Source organism: Rattus norvegicus, chromosome 1, assembly GCF_036323735.1.
Source record: "Rattus norvegicus strain BN/NHsdMcwi chromosome 1, GRCr8, whole genome shotgun sequence".
NCBI classification, from domain to species: domain Eukaryota; kingdom Metazoa; phylum Chordata; class Mammalia; order Rodentia; family Muridae; genus Rattus; species Rattus norvegicus.
Window position 1 is genome coordinate 246,026,189 of NC_086019.1, and position 23,913 is coordinate 246,050,101.

The 23,913-nt window shown below is 40.3% G+C and overlaps 1 protein-coding gene across 5 annotated transcripts in view; it reads left to right on the top strand.

The window, feature by feature from the left end:
- Tbc1d12 (TBC1 domain family, member 12) overlaps positions 1 to 23,913 on the top strand; it is an 82,257-nt gene that overhangs the window by 10,204 nt on the left and 48,140 nt on the right. For all 5 annotated transcript variants that reach the window (XR_005492272.2, XM_006231335.5, NM_001377114.1 and 2 more), the window contains exon 2: positions 16,772 to 16,895. Coding sequence is in view for 2 of the 5 variants with exons in the window: in XM_006231335.5 (XP_006231397.1) it covers positions 16,772 to 16,895 (124 nt within the window). In the remaining 3 variants the exon portion in view is untranslated. The remainder of the gene's footprint in view (positions 1 to 16,771; positions 16,896 to 23,913) is intronic.

Below are 23,913 nucleotides of genomic sequence, written 5' to 3' on the forward strand. Positions count from 1 at the left end.
GGCAGCTTCTACTCTAATTTCTTCATTCTTTCGAAGCTTTTTCTTTTAAATTAAATGTATAGTCTTACTGTGTAGTTTGGCTGGCCTGAAACTCATATAGACCAAGATGGCCTCAAGCACTCTGCCTCCTGAGTGCTGGGGCTAATGGTGTGCACTGTAATTTTAGGTTAGGCTTTACAGCCTGATTTGGGTAAATCTGAAGATTAAAAACTACATGTATGAGGGGTCAGAGAGATGACTCACCAGGTAAGAGTTACTTGCTGTTTCTGCAAAGGACTTGGATTTGGTTCCTAATACCCACATGGTGGCTCACAAGCGTCTGTAACCTCAGTTTCAGGAGATTTCAGACTTTATTCTGGCCCCTGGAGGCAGTAAGCACACACATGGTGCACATATACACATGCAGGAAAAACACTCACATACATAAAGTAAAAATAATTTTTTTTAAACCACACATTTGAGGGCTGGTGAGATGGCTCAACGGTTAAGTACACTGACTGCTCAGGGTCTAAGTTCAGTTCTCAGCAATCACATGATAGCTCATAACCATCTATAAAGGGATCTGATGCCATCTTCAAGCATGTAGGTGTACAGGCAGACAGAGCAATCCTACATTTAAAATAAATTATAAATAAATAGAGGTCTGAATAAAAAGTACATATTTGAAAAATTAAAACAAGTAGGTGTGACACACTTTTGTAGTCCCTGCACTTAGAGAAGGATGGAAGCAGGAAGACCAGAGAGTTCAAGGCTAGCCTTAGCTGCATAGCGAGTTCAAAGCCACCTGGGATATGGGAGACCCTATCTCTAAGCAAACAAAGTAAGATAAATGTAATACAGTTTTATAAAACATTCTTACTTGAGTTCCAGAGCTAAAAAAGGAATATTTGTCTTACTAACTTTAGCTCAGTCAAATGGTATTTAAACCTCTCTTACTCACGAGGAAAAAAAATCATTATTTATTATCCAAAACATGCTGCGGAGAACTTTAATTCTAAAGTAGTTATTAAACTTTCAAATATGTAAGGTTCGCATCTTAACAGTTTCTATATTCTGTTTTTCACTGTAGTGACCTTTTAAAATAGTATCAATAGAGAGTTCCACTGAAGAGTGAAATTTAAGTTGCTTGTTCACTAACTTCCTACCTCTATTTGACTGTGTGTGTGTGTGTGTGTGTGTGCGCTCGCGTGTTTAGATAAGTTCTCCAAATCACAGAGATCTATTTGCCTCTGCCTCCCAGTGTTAGGTATAAGGGCCTGCACCGGCACTCCTGACCCCAGTTGACTCTTTACTCTGTCAGTATTACTAAGAATTAAAGAGTTAGCTAATGTTGGAAAATAAAGGATTTGTTATTCAGAATTGGATATTCCAAAAGTTTTCTATCTAAAGATGAATGATATTTTGTCATTATTTTACAAGATAATCAGCATAATAATTAATCATACACTTGGAGGACGATGCCTGTCTTTGTAATGTAATTCCCAAAGCTCAAAGATATGGTCAGGAATACTAGATAGGTATTTCTAGTTGGTCTTCAAAACCGACACAACTGGGTGTGGTAGTGGTACCTTAGTGCCATTTATGTGGGAGGCTGAGGCAGGAAGATCCCTAAATTGGCCTGAAGGACACAGTAAGAGCTCATCTCAAAAACAACAGCCAAAACAAAGCTAAAAGTAAAAGCCAGTACTGTCCTTTGTGAGGAGTAGCAATTATAACATGTGTTGGGTCAAATGATAGCCCATCACATCGGCAAGGATCTAAGACTTTTGTTTTTATTAATATCATTGAAACAGTGTCCAGCAACATTGTTGTTCATTTTGTAGAAGTATGTCACTATATAGGAAATACAAGATATCACTGGGTATAATTGGAATTTCACCTAACTTACCACACATGAGCAAAATATTAATGAAACCCAGCAATACCAACAACAGCAGAGCTTGCGGTATTTTTTGAGGGTTTACAGATAACTTACCCCATTTGAATTTTTTCAACCTGAGTTCAGTTTCTCCTGGCAGCCTGCTAAAGGTATCATTAGAGTGTTCGTTATGTTGGAGCACAATATCAGCTTGCTAAAGATATCATTAGAGTGTTCGTTATGTTGGAGCACAGTATCAGCTTTGATATTCGTTCTAGAACCACAAAACAAACAAACAAAACCAAAAACCCAAGTCAGTTCCTTGTACGACTTGTTTGTTTGCATGAACAAGCTTGCATGTAGGCAAGCAGTCCAGGCTAGCTATGAACTCCCTCCACTTGAATACTCAGAGTTTGGTTATGCCCTGCCTACCAGGCCTAACCAACACACATAGTTCTTATGAGCTCGTCTTATTGTTTATTTGTTCAAGAAATTTTATTGGGGCCATTATACACACTGTGCATTAGAAAATAGATAAAACATTTTATTTAAAAACTTAAGGGCAGGGCGGTGGTGATGCATACTTTTAGTCTCAGCACTAGGAGGCAGAGGCAGGCGATCTCTGTGAGTTCAAGGGCAGCCTACTCTATGAGGCAAGTTCTAGGACAGCCAGAGCCACACAAAGAAACCCGGTCTCCAAAACCATAAATACTTAAGGGAAGGGCTGGGGAGATGGTTCAGTTGGTAAAGTGCTTGCTATTCGAGCACATTGAGTTCTGATACCCAGCACCAATATAAAACCTTAGTACTGTGGGAGGCAGACATAGATAGATCCCTGGAATTCTCTGGTTAGGGAGCCTGGTGGAATGAGCCTAGTGGTGAGCTCTAAATGCGGTAAGAGACCCTGTCTCAAAAATAATGTGAAGAGTGACTGAGGAAGAAATCCAGCAGCAATCTCTGTTTTTACCTAACACACACGAGCGCATGCCCACACACACACACACACACACACACACACACCCCTCAACCACAAGATACTGATATTCTATAAAGTCAGTATTTAAAATATTCCCTGATTAGTGTTATAAAAGAAGGCTATAGCAGCTTCAAGACAACAAAAATTAACTTTGGAGTAAAAAATGTGGAAATTCTTCACTATAGAGCAAGCTTGCCTTTTTACTAGATGAGGAGGACTGGATTGGAATGAAGCTGTCAACAATACAGACACATAGCAGATGTACAGAATTATATATGAAATAGTACTAAGCCTTTTGTTTTGTTCAGCACAATACTCATCAGTATGATTGGTCCCAAGGTAAATGAAGTAATGTGAAAGCCAGACCCACACAGGTGGGAGCTAAATGTATATGACCAAGTAGGGTGAATCTATTCGATGAGGGGGATTGTAGTGCATGAATCAACTTTGCCTCAGTCTTGGGGATTGGTTCAGACTTTCATACATGCTAGGCAAATGTTCTCACAACAAAAGTGCATTCTAATCTTCATTTATTTTAAGGTAGGCTCTCAGTAATTCGTTCAGACTAGCTCTGAACCCACCAGTCCTCCTTCCTTACCCTCCTGAGTTAAAGGCCTGGACTACTAGGCTGTGCCTCCATGTGCCAGTGAGCAAAGGCACTTCATTAGTGGTTAGTAATTTTGAGTTGGGAAGAAGGGAACTAAGGGTCTCATATAGCTCAGCTGGCTTCGTTGTGGAGCTGAGGACATCTTGATCGTCTGTGGCCTCTTCCTCAGCACTGAGAATACAGACATGTACCACCATATCGGTTTCATATGCTGCTGGGATCAGCCCTGGGCTTCATGCAAGCATTCTGCCAACTGAGCCAGAGGCCTAGGATCCTCCCTTTTAACAACAACAACAACACAAACAGGCAAGAGCTACACAAGCCTAGGATTGTGTTTCAGAACAGTAACTTGTAGCAGTTGCGGCAGGTATTTTGGGACTTGAGGAACCAAGCACTAGGGACAGCTATAGTAGGGAGAGGTGCTTGTTGGAGTTACTGAGTAATAATAAGTGAGACTAGTTTTCGTCAGAGGGGATAGCTAATAAAGCAGGACATACATTTATGTCATTGGACTTTACTCAAACATGGTAAGGGTAAACTTTGCAACCCGACTTTTCTGTGAGGAAAGTGAAATGACACGAAACTACTTGTGTGGAAAGCTAGCTCTTTACTGTATTTTGTAAGGAATTCCTTGGGTTAAGGAAGTGTCAGAGAAGCTATTAGGCTGTTGCTGTGGATGGGAAAGGACACAGATGGGAAAACACCAAGGGTGCAGAGTTGTCTGTGCATCAGTACGTCCCTTCTGTATGGTGCTTTATAACTAGATTGTGGTAGTTACGGCAGTTAACCAATTTGAGAATTAGTGAGCTAATTCAGTGTTAAGATTTACATACACATAAAATAAATCAGAGTCTCTCTTGGTCTCTGTTTCTGTCTCTCTGTGTCTTTGTTTCTCTGTCTCTGTACTGTCTAGGTTTATGCCATCCTGACACAAGCAAGAGTCATTTGAGAGATGGGAACCTCAATTGAGAAAATGGCTCCATAAGATTGGGCTGCAGGCAAGTCTATAGGGCATTTTATTAATTAATGATTGATGCTGGCAGACTGAGACCTTTGTGGGTAGCACTACCCCTGGCTGGTGGTCTTGGCTCTATAAGAGGGCAGGCTGAGCAAGCCATAGAGAGTAAGGCACAGAGAAAGCAAGACATGGAGCCAGTAAGGGCATCAACTCCTGCCTCCAGGTTCTTGCTCTGAGTTCCGACCCTGACTTCATTTGATGATGCACAGAGATGGAGGTGTAAGACAAATAAACCCTTACTCCCTACATTGCTTTGGTTGTGATGTTTCATTGCAGCAATGATAACCCTAACAGGCTCTATGATGTGTGTCTGTCTGTCCTCCACCCTACCCTAGAGATTTGCCTCAATTAAGAGCATTGGCTGTTCTGGAAGAACCAAGATTCTATTCCTAGTATCCACTTAGCCCCTCACACCTATAGCTCCAGTCCCAGGAGAGCTGATGTACTCTTCTGGCCTCCCTGAATTGCAGGTCCAAATATGGTACACAGTCACACATAAATGAAACTCCTGTACACATTACAAAACACATTTTTAAAGAGAAAGAACATATGTTAAAGGTGACTTCCTAATGTGAGTACAACTGAGCTTTATTCTAGAAAGTAAAGAAAATTTTTCCTTTTGAACTGTTTATTTGTTTTGCTTTTGATTTTTCAAGACAGAGTTACTCTGTATAACCCCGTCTGTCCTGAAACTTGCTCTGTAGACCAGGCTGGTTTTGAACTCAGAGATCCACCTGCCTCTGTTTATCAAGTGCTGGGATTAAAGCTGTTTGCCACTACCTGTTTTGGTGAAATATAAAAAAGCACCCATGCTAGTGCTGGCTGTGCTCTAGTAATGTGATTTCCCCGCCCCCAAGGTCTCCATGGTCCCCAGGCAGCAAGTGCCCAACTCTCAGATCTCTTGCTGTGGGTTCTGCTCGCATTCCCAGCCCTCTGCCCTCTGTGGTTAACTGTCACAAATCCCCATAACCCAGCAAAATCAAAACTCTAGAGGCTTGTAATTATCAGTCAGATTTCTATCAGTAAATTCTCAACCCACAAAACGCCCACGCGGTGAACTCAGAGCCAATTGATACTGACACAAGCTGCCCACCTAGATTGGACAATTTGTCCTGTATTAATCCGTCCCCTCTATGATACTCATGGTTACCTGTGGCTATTTAAAGCCGTATGGATCTGATTTGTCCGTCTCTTCCTCCATCTTCCTTCTCCCTGAGTCTACCTCCTGGTCTCTAAAACTCTCAGCCAGACTTCTTTTTCCACTGCCCAGTCATAGGCTATAGGCTTATCTTGTACCTGCCCTCACCTAATACAGACAGCAATCCTCAACCATCATCCTGACTCTTTAGATGAGGCATTAGCAATGTATAGGATGGAACAAATGGGAACTGGAGTGAAGGGTGCATCATCTTGATTGTCGGATAGAGCACAGGAACAAGATTAGTGTAATCTGAAACAGACTTTCACAGGTACTTATTAGATATGATCAAGGCAAGGGACAGAACCGGAGTCATTGTGTCTGCAAAGTGGTGAGGCCATTGAGCATGAGACTTACAGGAAACTATAGATAGCTGCCCCAGAAAGTTGCTTATAAGTGCACCATTGCTTCAAAGTGTGCATTTCATTTGATACGGCTTGTGGCCTTCCACATCCATGTAAGCACACTAACTATGGAGGTATCTTACCTTGTTTATTCACTGTATATAGTGGTGGGTTTCATAAAGATACTGTCTTTCAAGTGTAGTATATTTTATCCTTTCCCTTGCATCCTCTCCCTTCATTCAGTCTTGAGGAAGAACTTTATTTATGTCTATTAGTGTGTCCTTGTATACGGGAGAAGGCCAGAGCAGAGTCTTGGACACAGTGGAGTTGGAGTTAGAGGCCTCTGAAAGCTTCCCAGTGTGAGCTGGGAATTTGAGTCTTCTCTAAGTCATCTTTCCAGTCCCATTTATGAAAAGCCTTTGCCTTCGTTACTGTATGAGGGCTCTGCAGTGCCTACCTTTTTTTTTTTTTTTTTAAGACAAGGCCTTGGAATTCTGTAGAGCTGGCCTTGAACTCAGAGATTTATCTGTCTTTGCCTCCTGAGTGGTAGGATTAAAGGTGTGCACTACCATGCCCAGCTAAAATTCTTAAAACAAAACAACTAGAACCCAACTTTGTAACCTAAATTGTCCCGAAACTTGGCTCTGTAGCCTAGAGTAGCTTCAGACTCACAGGGATCATCCTGTATCAGCTTCCCAAGTGATGAGGTCGCAGCAGGAGCCCTCGCACCAGCTTCAAACACCGCACAAGTGGCACTTTTCACTGTCAGCGTTGCCATCGTTGTGGTTGGTTGGCTGTATCTTTTTTTTTTTCTTCAAAGATTTATTTACTTATTATCTATAAGTTCACTGTTGCTGTCTTCAGACACCAGAAGAGGGCATCAATCCCATTACAGATGGTTGTGAGCCACCATGTGGTTGCTGGGATTTGAACTCAGGTCCTCTGGAAGGGCAGTCAGTGCTCTTAACCGCTGAGCCATCTCTCCAGCCCAGGCTGGCCTCACATTGCCTCTGTGGAGGGGATGATCTTGAAATATGTATCCTCCTGCCTCCATGTCCCTCATGCTTGGACTATAGGTGTGTCATCATGTCTGACTGTAATTTCTGTTCTTTGACAAAGAATAAGTGATGACTTTTTCTTCTTTTTAAATGATTCTAATCTCTGAACATAGTTAGGGTTGTTAAGTACTGTATATTCAAATTTTCTCTTTACTCTTTTTTAATTTTTAGAATTTTTAATAGTGCCAAAGATCTAGCATCATCCTGAAAAAGAAAAATGTTAGAATTAAATAGTTTTTTTTTAAAGTTTCTTACAGGAAAATTCTTTGTGTGGTGTAGTCTGCTGAAAGTATTTTTCAAATGAAAAATAGTTGAGCCTTGGAAAGAATGTAAGCAATCTTTGTGCCAGATTTTTAATCCAAAATACTGCAGGATGGCCAGTGTACTGGATTTTAAAGAGACAGCACTTGAGGCTCTGGGAGTGTGGGATGTACTTTCTCTAGCATGTTCATTCTGGCCTTCTATTCTTCAGGGAAATTTAGGAACAAAAATCAGGAAGTTGATGTATTCTTAGCAGATCAGCTTCTTCTGGAACAAATTTGAAGATCAAGTCATGATTTCCAATTTTTGTTGTTGTTTGAGGCAGGGTCTCTCTTCCTGACTTGGAACTCTCTGTATTAGACCAGGCAGACCTCTGCTTCCAACATGCTGGCATTAAAGGCATGTGCTCCCACAACTGGCCATGGTTTCTGGTCTTTTAAACCTGTGCTCCCCGCTAACACCAAACAAGGCTTCTCTGTGTAGCCCTGGCTGTCGGGGACTTGTTCTACTTGCTCCGTAGACCAGGCTAGCCTCTAAGGTCCACCTGCCTCTGTCTCTGAGCGCTGGAATCAAAGGCCTGTGCCTCCATTGTCCAGCTTCTACTGTTTTGATTGGAGTAGTTGCCATGTCTTTTTGATACAATGATATGTTGGCAGTTAGGAGAGTCAGAGGGAGGCAGTTACAGTTTTTTATATTGTCAAATTCCAGTTTGAGAAATCATGAAATTTACTTACGATGCCTTTTCTCTTATGTAGGCTTAAAATTCTTAGAGGTCCACTAGAGATTTATTACTTAAGGAATTGCAGAGACAGGGGCTGGAGAGGTGGCTCCGAGGTTCAGAGTACTTGTTGCTTTTCTAAAGGACTGGGGTTCAGTTCCCAGCACCCATATTTGGTGGCTTACAACTGTATGCAACTCCAGTTCCAGAGATCCTACACCTTTTGGCCTCTGTGGAGATTGCCACATGTGATATGGCAGACATACATGTAGGTAAAACACCCATACACATTTAAAAAAAAAAATCTTAAAAAGAAACCACAGGCAGAAAACTTGTATCAGTAAGGTTTGTTCCTTACTGACCATTTTTTCCTTTGATAAAGTAGACACATGCGCTCTCATTAATCCCTGTGATAAAAGGAGTGAAGAAATCTTGGAGTACAACGCACAGAGATAGGTGAAAAGATAAGGTCTAGCTGTCATTTGTCAGCTGTGGTGAAAGCACACGGGGGGGGGGGGGTTCATTGCTAGACTTCCTTTGCTTTCCTTCTTACACCAACATCAGTGTTCCTCAGTATGCCTCTCCTCTTCTTCCTCCTCCTTTTTTAATTTTTTAATATTTATTATGCATAAGGGTGTTTTGTCTGAATTATGTCTCTGCAAAACACGCATGCCTGGTACCATAGGAGGCCAGAAGAGGGCGTCAGATCCCTTGGGACTGGAGTCATAGCTGTGAGCTGCCATGTGGGTGTTGGTTTTGGAACATGCTTCCTCTAGGACAGCCACTTTTCTGAGCCATCTTTTTTCTTTTATATTTTCAACAATACAGAAAACCAAACTTTTGTTTCTTAACTAGTACTGTTCCTTAGTTCTCTTTTTAAACTTCCTTTTTGCTAGAAAGATTAAAATATATCAATAAGGTTGAAGTTGATGCATTTGTGTGCTGATAGGTGTATATGTGAGCATGTTGTGTATGGGAGGGTGGTAGTGGTGGGAAATGAGTTAAGAGAAGATTAGTCCTCCCGTTTCCCAGTCTCTTTATGTATTGACAAAGATGCCTAACGGTAAATTGGGTGCTGGGTGGAAGTGTGTTACCCGCTGCCCTAGCTACTGGAACTCTGTGTCTCCTGCATGTTAGGTGGGTGCACCGTTCTGTAACTCACAATTTTTCTGATATGCAGTAACTGTTGTTACAATTTTTTATCCTATAAGAATTATATTTATTTGCGTGAGTGATGGTGTATAGGCAAAGAACATGTGTGGAGGTCAGAGAACAATTAGCTGTAGTTCTGTTCTTTCCTACCATGTAGGACCTGAGGATAAGTGTCCTGCACTGGCCTTGATTTATAATCCTGCCTGTGATCCCAAGTGCTGGACCCGAGATGTTATCACCACACTCAGCTTTGGTTGTTTTACACTTGTTTTCTCTGCAGACATGGCCCTGGAAAAGTAGCTGAGAGTTAGTTCCATAAATAAATCCACAGGCAGCAGGAAGAGAGATACTAGACCTAGTGTGGTCTTTTGAAACCTTAAAGCCCACCTGCAGTGACACACTTCCTCTAATAAGACCATACCTCCTAGTCCTTTTCAAACAGTGCCACTCCCTTATGGCTAAACATTCAAATATATGAGCCTGTGGCAGCGCGTAATGGTGGTGGTGGGTTCCATTCAAGCCACCACAGCTTCTGACCAAGTGAGTACCCGAATGTGATGTGTGAGATAAATGTTAATATAGATGCAAAATAACCCTAAGAGGAGTACATAAAATCACGAGATGTTTATCAATTTTGGCTCAGATATTTATGCCTAAAGTTAGAGGCAGAAAAAAGAGTGGCCCATGTAGTGTAGTGCCAATGACTTGCTTTGGCATCCATATGTGGATAAGCTGAGGCAGGCAGCTGTTGGGGGTCAGTGCTTAGAGCTTCTGATTGTGGGGGCTGGGAAGGGTGGATCTAGATCAATGGCAGCCAGTGATTAGAGAAATTACTTAGTAGACTTTTCTGAGTGAACAAAGTTTAATTTACCGGGGCTGGTACTCCCTGTGGCCATCAGAAAAAGAACTCGTTTAACTCCTTGGGACTGGCGAGAAAGAGAAGGAAAGAGAAAATTCACACGCATGCACGCACACACTCACACACTCACACACTCACACACACGCAAACACACACACTCAAATAAGTGGATGAAACAAAAGGCAGAATCCAATAACTTCATTCACACAAATACATACATACATACATACATACATACATACATACATACATACATAACTATAGACCGACATACACATTCACACATAGAATGTTTAGAGCAAAGCTCCAGCAAGCAGGCTCCAAACACTTTTCACATACACATACATACATACACATATACACACAATTGGTGGATAGGGCAAGCTCCAACACACACCCAGACAAGTTTTACATGTATACATACTACACATAGTTGATAGGTGGAAGGAACAGTGTTCCAACCCCCACTCACACTAACTTTACACATACATATACATATTTATAGTTGATGGATGGAAGGAACAATATTTCAGCCCCCATTCATGCAAAGCATACACATATACATGGACATAAGTGAATAAATTAAAAAATCAAATAAGTAATATATGAATTATCATTATATACAATATGCATTGATGAACCCTTTGTCCAGGCTTAGAAATCTCATAGCGGGGTTGGGGATTTAGCTCAGCGGTAGAGCACTTGCCTAGCAAGCGCAAGGCCCTGGGTTTGGTCCCCAGCTCCGAAAAAAAAGAAAAGAAAAAAAAAAAAAAAGAAATCTCATAGCCTGAACAGCAGTTGCTATTCTGATCTGTCTTCCTTTGTTTCACTGTTTGCTCATTTTTCCTTGTTTGTTTTGAAGCAGCCTTGCCCACCAGGCTGCCCGTTCTAACTCACTGTATGGAGTCTAGACTTGCTTCAAACTTGTGATCGTTCTGCTGTAGATCTGTAGTGCTTTTCCATGCCAGGCCACCCCCGGCCCTGTTTCCAGATCCTTAATGTTTTTCAGCATGATCATATCATTCAGTTTTCTCCATTGAGTTCTCCATGTTTGCCTTCTGAGATAGGGTCTCTCTACCTAGCTCTGGGTGTCATGGAACTCACTCTGTTCATAAGGCTGCTGCCTCATTGAGTGCCTGCACCCCTACACCTGACTCAGTTAAGTTTTTATAAAATTTTGTTAGATTCATTCCAAGTTAACTTACTTGTATTTTTCTTTTTTTTTTTTTGTTCTTTTTTTCGGAGCTGGGGACCGAACCCAGGGCCTTGTGCTTCCTAGGCAAGCGCTCTACCACTGAGCTAAATCCCCAGCTGTATTTTTCTTTGTTATTGGATCTTGCTAAATTTTACATTTTCAACTGCCGTTGATGGATATAGAATCAAAAGCTGATTTTTGTTTTATCTGTAATTATGACTTTTGCTTCTTCCTTTCCAATCTTTCTCTCATTCATTTCTTTTTCTTACCTTATTTTACTAAGAACCTTCAATATAATGGAAAGGAGTAGGGAGGGTAGTGTCCTTGTCTTGTTTCTGATTTCAAAACAATTTTTTTGACATTTTATCAAGAATAATCTATATTAAGGGCCGGAGAGATAGCTCACAGTTGAGAGCACTCACTCCTCTTCCAGGTAACTCAGGTTTGATTCCCAGCACCGACAGCAGCTTCCAACCACCTGTAACTCCAGGGACTCAGTCCTGGGCTCTGGGCAGTGCTCACATGTGGCTCATACACATGCATGCATGCTACATGTAGACAAAACATCCAGACATACACAGGCAGAGCTCTGCAGGCTCAAGGCCAGCTTGGTTTGCCTAGTGAGTTCCAGGACAATGATAGCTATGTGGAGGGACCCTGTCTCAAAAACCAAAACCAAGCTAAAAACAAAACAAAAAACAACAACCCCCCCCCAAACTACTGAGATAATCGTACAATTTTTCTGTTAAAAATGTAAAAATGTTAAAATATTAACAGCTCAATATTTTATTATTCTTGCATTTAAACATTAACATTTTATTTGTGTGGGGGGGAGGGGGCCAAGCACTAATGCATGTGCAGAGGGGAAATCAGGGTAACTTGTAAGAGTAGGTTCTTTCCTTCTGCTCGGTGAGTTTAGGTCATCAGGCCTGATACATGCTAAGCCCCCATTCCCAGTGAGCCATCGCACTGGCTCATACCTGTTGTGTTAATAATAAAAAGGAGAGGCACCATCTCGGGCCCCAGCGGTCTTGCTGTTTCTATAGCTAGCCTCATGTAGTGCCTGCCAATCTCGTGGCTCTCTTATTGTGCACTATGCTCACATTCCCAGCCAGACTCGGCAGACTCTCTGGCCCAAAGCTCTCGAAATGTTTCCACCTGGTAAGTTCCCTTGGCAGGTCGCTATCACACCCACGCATCCAAATTCTGCATGTTCCAAGTACCTTTCTCTTAACCTCAGTTGAGCGGCAGTGTGAAGGAAAACACCACACAAACTTAGTTTAGACTCAACAAGTAACACAGTCACTGGGCACAACTACTGACATCCTAATTAATAAGCCATACCAAATTAAATCCTCCGGTGGTGGCCAGGATCCGCCATCTAACTGGGGGCCTCTAGTTCGTTACATCTTCTACCCCAACTCATGCTCTCCTCCCTTTCTCCCTCCCTCCCTCCCTCCCTCCTCCCTCCCCCCTGTCTCTCTCTGTCTCACTATCCCACTTTCTCAGGATACTTGATCACATGGTATTCTAATCATCTTTTTTCAAAAGTTCACACGTTCAAACATAAATTCAAATCATGAATTGAATAAAATGTTACAACAGAGATGTTTACATATATTTCCATTAAAACTAGTTATTGAATTAAGCATTCATTATCTGCCACTAGCTCCACAGGTCATTAAGAGCTTAAAACAATAATTCTTAGGTCTTAAGATTGCATGGTTTTGTCAAGAGGCAAATCATCTGCCTAGTGTCTCATTAGTTTTGAGGTTTTGTGTAGATAAATCAGACAACATTTATTCTTTTGTCCTTCACTACAATCAGTTGTACACTCCCTGTTTATGATCTTAGTTATCAGATAATGTTTTCACAACTGCTTGGAAGGAATGTTTTCCCTGATTATAAATATGTTTCAAGCCTGCTTTTTATCCTAGTGCAATCAGCTAATGACACATAAAGGTTTACAGAGCCCTAAATGCAGCCCTTCTATAGGGGGCTCGAAATCACTTGTATAAGTTAGGAATTCTATAGAATAATTATTAGGAATTAAGCAATCATCTACTTGTCTGCATAGCCTTACTACAGGAGAGTGCATCTTCATTGATCTGCAGGAAATCTGTCCAATAGGGCGGGCTAATGCTTAGGGATCATTATGCTATTTAACAGTAACAGGAAACCCAATAACAAGAATCAGTTCTGAGATAACTCTCTAAAAGCCTTGCAATTTTAGAGTTTATCCATCACAGCCATGCAAAATGATGGGCCATCTTCTGAAAATTGTGTTGTCCTTTTGTCTCTCTTAGATGGATTCTGACAAATAATTAAAACAAATTTAAATCATACAATGAAACATCACATCTTTGATAGGAACTGTAATTCTAAAAATTGTAATTCTCACAATGATAGATATGAGAAAAATAAGAGTCCATTTACATTGCTAGTGGAAATCTTAAAGGATACAACCTTTTGGAGTGTTTGCAGGCAAAACACCAATGTACATAAAATAAAATTAAATAATAAATCATTACAAAAAAGAAAGAAAGTTGTGAGCTGCCATGTGAGTACTGGGAACTGAACCTGGGTCCTCTGGAGAGACTCAGTATTTTAAGCACTAATCTGTCTCTCTACTCACTCACTGTAGTTCTAATTTACGTTTTTCTATTCGCTTATGCTATTAAACTTCTTAACTAGCTGTCTTAACTAGCTCTGTAGACCATGTTGGCCTCCAACTTGAAGAGATCCACTTGCCTCTGTCTCCCAAGTGCTGGGATTAAAGGCTTGATCCATCACCACCTGGCTACTTAATAGTTGTAATCTAATTTGGGTAAAATGTAGAGTCAAATTTTGACCATGCATGTACTTACGTGTGTGCATGCGTGTGCGCAGATGCCAGAAGTCAGCGTTAGGTATATTCCTCCTTCAGTCTATCTTTTTGGGGTGGTGTGTGGACAAAGTAAAGATGCACTTGCTTTTATGTGCATGAGTATTTTGCCTACACATATGACTATGTACCACATGTGTGCCTGGTGCCAGCATAGGCCAGAAGAGGGTGATGGACCCACTGGAACTGGAGTTATGGGTAGTTGTAAGCCAGGGAGTCAAACCCAGGTCATCTGCAGGAGTAACAAGTGCTCCTAGCCACTGAGCCAATTCTCAAGTTCTCAAAACAGTAGTCTTTTTAAAAGACATACACACTACCTTTAGTCCCAGTTATTAGGAGGCAAAGGTAGGTAGATCCCTGTGAGTTCAAGTTCATACCATTCTACATGGTGAATTGCAGGATAGCCAGAGAGATCTATCTCAATAAATAAATAAACAAATAAATAAATAAGATACTCAGAAAGTATAGGCATATTTTGTGTACATGAATCAGAGTGTGAGGACGCTAAAGAAGGTGCTGGATCCCCTGGAGCTGCAGTTATAGGCAGTTGTGGACTGACTGACATGGGTGCTGGGAATTGAACTTGGGCCCTCTTGAAAACCAACGTGAGCTTCTTCAACAGCTAAACTGTCTCTTCAGTGTCTCTTTTTAAACTCTTGATATAGGAGGCATTCTGTCTATGTGTTAATATTTTCATTTAGCTCCTGCATTTTTCCTGATACCCTTTAGCTCTCAGTGGCTTCCTATATTTTCTAGAGTGGTTAGAGTGATATAACATCATTCAATAATAATTTTATTGTTTGGGCTTCTTCAAAGTTATATAGTTATTTCCAGTTATTTCTTTCTTTTTTTTTTTTTTTTTTGGTTCTTTTTTTCGGAGCTGGGGATCGAACCCAGGGCCTTGCGCTTCCTAGGCAAGCGCTCTACCACTAAGCTAAATCCCCAACCCCTCCAGTTATTTCTAGTTTAGTTCTGCTTTGGTGGATGAGATGACCTGAGTTTCATATGCTGTCTACTTTGTGGTAGTGATGTATTCTGAAGTACAGATATTTAAATTTGATTAAGTTCAGCTCAGAATTACTATTACTTTAGGAATTTTGTTCTTGGTGTCACTTTCAATAGTTCTTTACATAAACTATGACAATGGAGGTTTTCTTCCTCTGTTTATTAATGTGGACAGAAGGAGGACTTTTGGAATGAAAGGAATATAATAGGGGAGAGAGTCTGGCACAGTTGTCTGGGGCCAAGGCACAGGTGAGTTTGGGGAGAGAGAACTGGCACATTGCTGTTAATAGGCTGGGTCAGCTGCCAAGGGCAGAGGGTTGCACAGATGCCATCTCCAGGATGAGCCTGTCAGTTTGGTGAGGGACTAACTACAAAGTCTGGGCGTATGTCCCCTGAGTGGACCATGGCCGTATCACTGCCCATTGTGCTGCAGCTAGAAACCACAGGAAAGAAAAGCCCCCTTTCTCAGTCACCGTCCTCCAGGTGCCTCCTACTGAGAAAGCTGAACAAAACTTCATTCTTTTAAAAAGAAATGCTTCAAGATTTCTATTTCCACGAAACATATTTTGAAAGATGAATGTGGAGCTGTGAGGTATAGTTAATAAAGTGCGTACACATATCAAACATTTTAAGTGACTCAACCACAGGGGCAAATGAGATGCCTTCGTGGGAAGAAGAACTTGCCACTAAGCTTAACAACCCAAATTCCGTCCCCTAGAACCCACAGAAGGAATAGAGAAGCAACTTACCCAAGATGTCCTCTGACTCCCACTGACACACACCATGTCACAAGCATGTATACATACATACACACACACACAATAAAAATCAATAAATGTAGTAATAAACAAAATTAATAGAGCTTGTATTATGGTTTGAAATTGCTTGTCTTTCCCTCCTTTTCTTTCTCCCCCCGCATCTTTTTTCTTAGATTTTCAGTAAGAGAATTTTCTTCTGTGGTTGTCTGCTGGCCTCTGCAATAAGCTCTGGTACATAGTTGTTTTAGGAAAAGCAGTCAGTAATGGTGGGACAGCAGGAGGTGTACTTTTATTACAAAAATTTAAAAAGCATTACAAGAGTAACTAAATCGTATTTTCAAAATATTTCATTACGTGGGACTAGAGAGATGACTAAGTAATTAAGAGCTCTTATTCTGGCAGAGGGCCTAGGTTCGATTCCTACCACCTGTATTCTTGGCCTTTGTAATCAAGTATCTGAATCATGTAATTAAAGTAAATATATTTAATTTATGGGTCTCACTTTTCCTTATTGTTAATCTTGTCAGTATTTTTATTGGTACCTAGGCATAGTGGCGTGTATCATAATCCTAGTATTTGGGAGGTAGAGTCAGGAAGATCAGGAGTTCAGTGTCATCATAGGCTATGTAGGTAGCTGGAAGTCAGCCTGAGTATCAGATATTCTACCTTAAAAAAAATTTATATGGCTGATTCTACTAAAACCTTTGTATAAGTCAGATAGTCTTAACTGTGTTATTACAAGCAATATTTGTATAAGTATTTGGGATAATTTTATTTAAAATATTTTAAATTTGCTCTGGAAATAAATTTGCTTTTTTAATTATTAATTAAAAATTTTCTGGTTATGGAAAACAATTCATGTAAATTTTCTGTGTTTCAGAAACCTTTTCCCAAAAAGGACAAAGGAACTCAAATCAGTTGTCCATAGTGCTCCTGGATGGAAATTATTTGGTAAAGTCCCTCCCAGAGAAAATCTTCAGAAAACCTCCAAAATTATTCAGCAGGTAAGTACTAAAATGACTGGGAAGTTCCCCAGAGCTCTTAAAGCATTGTTCATTTGCCAGGTGAGATCATGAATCTAAGGGGTCAGGGTCACCCCAAATTTATACATAGTGAACACAGGCCAACATGGGGTCTGTCACAAACAGAGCATCATTTTCTTTCTTAAAAGATTTTTTAAAACTATTTTTAAAGATTTATTTTACTCTTATGTGTATGAATCTTTTGTCTGTATGTATGTAAGTGCAGCACTGTATGTGGCTGCCACCAGCAGGGGTTTAAAAAAATGAAAAGACATGAACTGTTGAACCGGAGTTACAGATGATTGTGAGCAGGGAAGCAAGCCGGGTGCTCTCTAGGTCAGCTCTTTTAACCACTAACAGCCCTCAGCATAATTTTCTTGAAAATTAAGTATTTCATTTTTAGGTTTCTAGATATAAACTTTGGAATTATAGGTACTCACTGTAGCTGTCTTAATATTTTTTGAAAGGCAAGCTACAGTGTTTTCTACCATAAGCTAAGGTTGTGGAAATTCTTTTAAGTGACGAGGCACTGATTTACCTGCCTAAGTGTCCTTGAGTAGCTAACAGCTGGGACTCAAAGCTCAGGTGACCGCTCTCACTCTCACTGTGCATGCATGACTCAATTGACCGCTCTCACTCTCACTGTGCATGACTCAGATAAGTGACACTGCAAAGCAGTAAGCCCGCGTCAACCTGAACGGTTGTAAAACTCAATTGTTTAAAAGGAGCTTTCCAGCCTGGCATGGTGCTGCACCCCCCCCCCCTTTTTTTTTTTTTTTTAAGATTTATTTATTATATAGAAGTACACTGTAGCTGTCTTCAGACTCACCAGAAGAGGGCATCAGATCTCATTACAGATGGTTGTGAGCCACCATGTGGTTGCTGGGATTTGAACTCAGGACGTCTGGAAGAGCAGCCAGTGCTCTTAACCACTGAGCCATCTCTCCAGCCCAGTGCTGCACCCCTTTAATCTCAACATACACACTTGGGAGGTAGAAGTAAGTGGATTTTACCAGATTTTACATAGCCAGCATCTATAAAAAATGGTAAAGTTTTAATCTTTATTCATATTAGAAAATATTATTTAAGGAGTTTATGATGGTTCTTTCGTTTCCCAAGTAATGAGTTTTTGGTTTTATATTTTATCTTGGTAATGCTTTTTAGATATTTAAGAGTACTTGGCTAGATATGGGGTGGCATAGACTTATAAACCTCGGCTATCTGGAGCCAAGGGAGGGAGGGAGGACTGCAGCAAACTCAGAACAGTCTAATCAACATAGCAAGTGCATATCAGCAGCACTGCATGTCATAAACCAAAACAGAAGGTAAAGCATTGTCACCTCAGGGGATGTACCTCAGCTGGTAGTTAAGCTTGTTCCCATGCATGTGCAAAGCCCCGGGTTTGGTCCCTCAGCACTGCATAAACTGGGTGCAAGTGGTACAGACCTTTAAGTCCTCAGCTTTATAGGGAGCTTGAGGCCCCAGCCTGAGCTATAAGTCCCTGTCTCAAAAAAAAAAAAATACATTTAATTTAATTAAAATAGTAAGTAGTTTGTATAGGTACAAGTGCTTCAGAGTTCTATAATCCCCAAACTTATGCCTGTTTACTTTGGTGTGCAGAGGAGACATGGGGGTTATTTATATTTCTGATACAAACTTGGTAAAACACCACATTTGTTAGGCAGGGTGTACGATGTTAACAAAGATGTTGTTTTTAACATTAAGTGATACTACATACTTTTCAATGGCATTGTCATTGTTAATGGTTTTTCTCAGATTGATGTGAGAAAAACCCTGGTACTATATTGAAAATAGTATTGGATTTAAGATGGGGATGATAGTGTCTAATCCTAAAACAAGATTTGAAGAGTTTGTATAGCATGCAATAGACATTTGTCCAATTGTGGTATATTATATAAAAATAATATCTGGAGGATGGCTGCACAGTTAAAAAGTGTGCACTGCTTTTGCAGAGTACCTGAGTTCATTTCCCAGCACTCATAACAGGTGATTCATAACTACCTGTAACTCCAGCTCTGGGGACTTTAACACTGTCCTTCAGACTTCATGGACATCTGTACCTGTATTCACATCACACACACACACACACACACACACACACACACAAACAGAGGCACATGGGCATGCACCTAATTAAATATGAAAAGCATCGGGGGCTGGCAAGATGGCTTAGTAGTTAAGAGACATCTTAATATTCTGGAGGATCCAAGTTTGATTCCCAGCACCTGCATCAGGGCTCACAACTGCTTGTGACTTCAGCTCCATGGAATCTTAACTGAGGGCACCCCTATACATGTGACATACATAGATATACATGCACACACACAATTAAAATCAAAATAAACTAAAATAAAATCTGAGCATAATAGTACATGCCAATAATTCTAGTTTTGGACTTTAGGCTGCCTTACAGGAAAATATTGAGTTTCAAGTTTTAGGCCAGCTGAGGCTATCTCCAAACAAACAAACGAACAAACAAACAAGGAAACGTGTGTGTGTGTGTGTGCGTGCGTGTGCGCGTGTGTGTGTGTGTCTGTATGTGTTTTAAGGAAAGGGTCTCATTTTATAGCCCCTGCTAGTCTGGAACTCACTTTCTAGATGAGGCAGGACTCAGACTCATAAAGATCTGCTTGCCTTTGCAGTTTGGGTACTAGGGTTAAAGGCATGCACCACAACACCTGGCTATATGTGTATGTTTTTAATGCTTATTTAGTATTACGGTGTTATTTTAAAATTATTTATTTTTGTGTGTATGGGTGCTTTATCTTCATGCATGTCTATGCGAGTGTGTTCAGCTGGTGCCCACAGAGGTCAAAAGAGAGTGTTAGATCCCCTGGGAGTGGAGTTACAGATGTGAATTGCTACGTGTGTCCTCTGAAAGAACAGCAGGTGTTCTCAAACCTGTGAGTAGTCTTTCGAGCCTCTGTGAAGATATTGTTAAACTCTTCTTCTATTGTTTTGAGGTCTCATGAAGCCCAGGTAGACCAAGAGGAGCTGGCTGAGATGCAGTATGACCTCGATCTCCTGTTTCACCTGTTTCCATCTCCATACTCGCTGAGATTAGATACCTTTATGCCTCTGCCCTGGTTTGGGCAGGACAAAGGCCCTAGGGCAGAATCCATTGGCTTCCGTTACTGTAGGTAGGCACCCTCCGGATTAAGCTACATTGCTAGCACTGTACTAAGGTAGTCTTACTGAATCCTTCAAATGTGTCTATTTATAAAGTAGAAGTCCTTCTTCGATTTGGTTTAGTGTGGCAAATGAGAAGTATTATGAAGACACTGGGCACATTGTTACCCTAAAAAGGCTCAGAACCTCTCCCATCATAAAGCTCGTGTGCGTGCGCGTGTGCGTGTGTTCATATACATACATACTGTGAGAGTAACTTTTGTCTAGCCGAGTGTGGTTTTACACTAAGGAGCCCAAGGCAGCTAGATTGCTGTTAGTTTTGCCACTAGTTGGAGTCTGGCCTAGGTTCCTTAGGTGGGAGGGCTACAAAGTGAGAGTGTTGGGAAAAACCTCCCAGCCATCAAAACTTTAGACTATAGTTTTTTTAGATCAAATTCTCCATCAAGAGGCCAAACAGTGGTCTTGCTATTGAAGGTTTATTAAACTATTTTTTCTCTTTTGCATTTTTCATGTGTGGTGTGTATATGCATATGCTTGAATACCATGTATGTGTGGAGCCCCAAAAATCTGGGAAGTCCATTTTCTCTTTCTGCCATGTGGGTCCTGGAGACGGCACTCAGGCTCTCAGCTTGGCAGTACGTGTCTTTATTTCCCATGACCTTTCTCCTGTGTGCCCCTTCTTCTTTGTTTAACTCATGCTGCTGTCCTCTTGGCTGAAACTGTCTTTTTGCAAGGTGGGTGTGGCTTTTTCTTTATATAAATAGATATTTACAACCTATGTGTCTGTGCTAACTAGAAATACTTTTCCTTAGCTTTCATCTTTGAAAATTAATAATAAAGAAATGCGTTTGAGACCCCTTACCATGTATTGATTTTTAATTTTATAATTAAATCTGAAATGGAAAAAAAAAAGGTATTACCAGTACAGTCATGAGAAAGTTGACACTACATCATATTTTAGGATAGAGTCTGAAGTTATTAATCCTGTAGGAAGTGACTTATAGCTAGCAATTGAAAATGTATTAAAGTCAAAATAGATTCCTGTTCCATATGATGATGCACCTTTCATAGTCTCAGAACTTAGGAAGTGGCGGTAGGAAACATGAGTCCATGCTACATAGCGACTTCGAGGTCACTCTGGGATACAGACAACACTTTTCAAAAATACATATATGAACAAATCCCTTTGAAAGTTGTAAAGATATTTCACTTGCCTTTAGAGTGGCTAAGCAGTAAGATACAGGTGTCAAGCACAATGTGACAGGCTGGTGTGCAGCTGCACTCACTCTTGGGGACCAAGTGCTCTTCACAGCTGAGCCACTTTGGGTAATTTCTTTTAAATTAAAAATGTATGTGTGGCAGGGTTTTGCTTGCATCTATGAGTGTGCACCACATGCATGCCTTGTCCCCATGGAAGCCAGAAGAGGTTGTTGGATCCCTTGGAACTGGAGTCACAGATGGTTTTAAATCACCATGTAGGTGTTAAGAATCAAACCCAGGTCCTCTAGGGAGCAGCCAATGCTTTAAACTGAGTTCTCTGTCCAGCCCAGTTACTATTTTTTAAACTGGGTATTCAAAAATGAGGTGCCATGTTCTTCAGTATGAATATACTGTTTATGGCCCATAATTCCTCTTGTTTTTAACAGAAAGGTGCTTTAAGATTATACACTAAGGCACTAAACAGAAAGTGAAGGTTTGATTTACAAACTTTTTTCTGTAATTATTAGCGACACAAGTAACACAATTGCATTTTTATGAAATATAAAATATTATAGGATGATATTTTCATTCCACTACCGCCCAACCTATAGTTAAGCCTATTAAAGTTTTTCTTGTGGCCAGTGAAATAATCACATTGACAGTGTAGGTGCGGCCCACAAAGTTGATGTGAGTTTGATTTGCTGGACCTGCCTGGTAAAAAGAAAGGACTGATCTTGACTTCCACACATACATTCTTAGAGACACAAATAAAAAACTTAATAAATTTAAATTTATTTTATAAGTATTTTGGCATATGAGTTATATATTATATATAATAATATTAGATGTATTTTCTGCAACTTGTTCAAGAAAGCATATATATATATGCTTACATTTTATATATGTGAAATTTAACCATTATGTTTTTTATAATTTTCATAGATACATGAAGTGAAAGTTAGTTAAATATCTTTTAAATATTTTATTCATATTGTAAATTATATTAAAAACCCGATCAGTTTTAGCGTTATCCATGTTAGCATTAAAGAAGCCTAAAAACGCTTAGTTGTGGATCACTCGCCTGCCGGCGCATGGCAAGCATAGTGTGCTCTAGCATACGTGTCTGCTAGGCAGTCACTCAGGGAGATCACCTAACTGGTGATGAAGCTCTGAGCCACCAGAACACTGATCGTATTGGTTTTTGAGGATGATCACATGTGTACTTTTGCAGGTGTGAAATTCGTGCTAGTGGCGTTTTGAACCATTGGTGAGCCACATTAAAAGTTGAATTTCTAGTATTTCAGTTATGTTGTCATTCACTTGACCTGGATCTCTGGCTTTTCTAAGCTGATAAAGTTAGAATATAGTTAGTTTGTCTCTGACCTCCAAACTGCAAGTGGGAGCACGTGATGAGTACTTGTAATGCAGGTGGATCCTACACTGACTGTGCCCCTCTCGGTGCTTCCCAATAGAAAGTGAGTGTTTGCGTCTGTAAGGTTTTACTTCTGCATTGCTCTCCTTCTTGTGAAAATGAGACTTTTGTCTTAGATGATAATCTAGGGTTTTCATCAATACTTGTGCCATTTTCTGGAAGAAGTTTGAATGGAGTATTTAAGTCACTTTAACGGAACTTGACCAGTAAGGGAAAATGTTTTAAAAATACTGATTTCTGGCTGAGATGTTCATTTGGTAAAGCACTGGTCTAGTGCGCCATAAGCCTTGGACGACATAAACTTGTGGGGGCGCATGCCTGTCTTCTCTGCACTCATGGCGAGGACTCGAAGGGAGAGGCAGGGCCCCACACGTGAGTTTCAGGCCAGTGTGGCCTGCCTGAGAGTCAGTCTCAAAAAGATCACCTGGCTTGCTTAAGTTTTCGAGGTTGTTGTTTTGTTGTTGTTCTTTGAAGAAGTCTTTGTTCTTTGTGAATGAGTTTATGAATTGTAATTATATTTGTTTAAACATAGATATTCTTTGCCTAAGATTTGATTAAATATTGCAAACATAATGTTCTTCAGCACTGTTAAGTTGTCCAGAGTCTGGGCTGTGTTGAGAGTTTATTCCTGCAAAGTCCTTAAACTTATTACATATGCGATGTCTTTCTTTCTCTTTTGTCACCTTGAAAGGGTGATGAGTAACTTCCTTTCTGTGTGTTTTCCATTCACAATTGATAAGTTATTATGTTTTTCTATTTATGACTGCATAGATCTCATTACAGTTTATATGGTTTAAATATTGGGAGAGGAATTCAAAACAATCCTTAGTTTAATACTTGTTGGAGAGGGAATATTAACTTTAACAGAAAAAAAATGAATGAAGAGAGAAGAACAAGCAAGCTAACAGTTGAATAGGCTAAGAGAAACTGAGAGTCAATTTTTTCCCATGAGAGTCTTGGAAATAATTTATAGTTTGAAAATTCTCCGCTATTATATAGCATCAGTCATTTGAATATCAAGATTATGTTAAAAGCTTATCTCAGACTTCTGTTTATGTTGGCTTGAGATGAGACCTAAGACAGTTGTGCTAGCAGTGCCAGGTGATGTTTACTGTAAGCACTGCTGCGTGCAGACAGTGGTGAGATTTTTGCCTAACATTTTAATTAAGCTTTAGGTATGTTTTTTCCTCTCAATTTATAGATTATGGAATAAAGCTT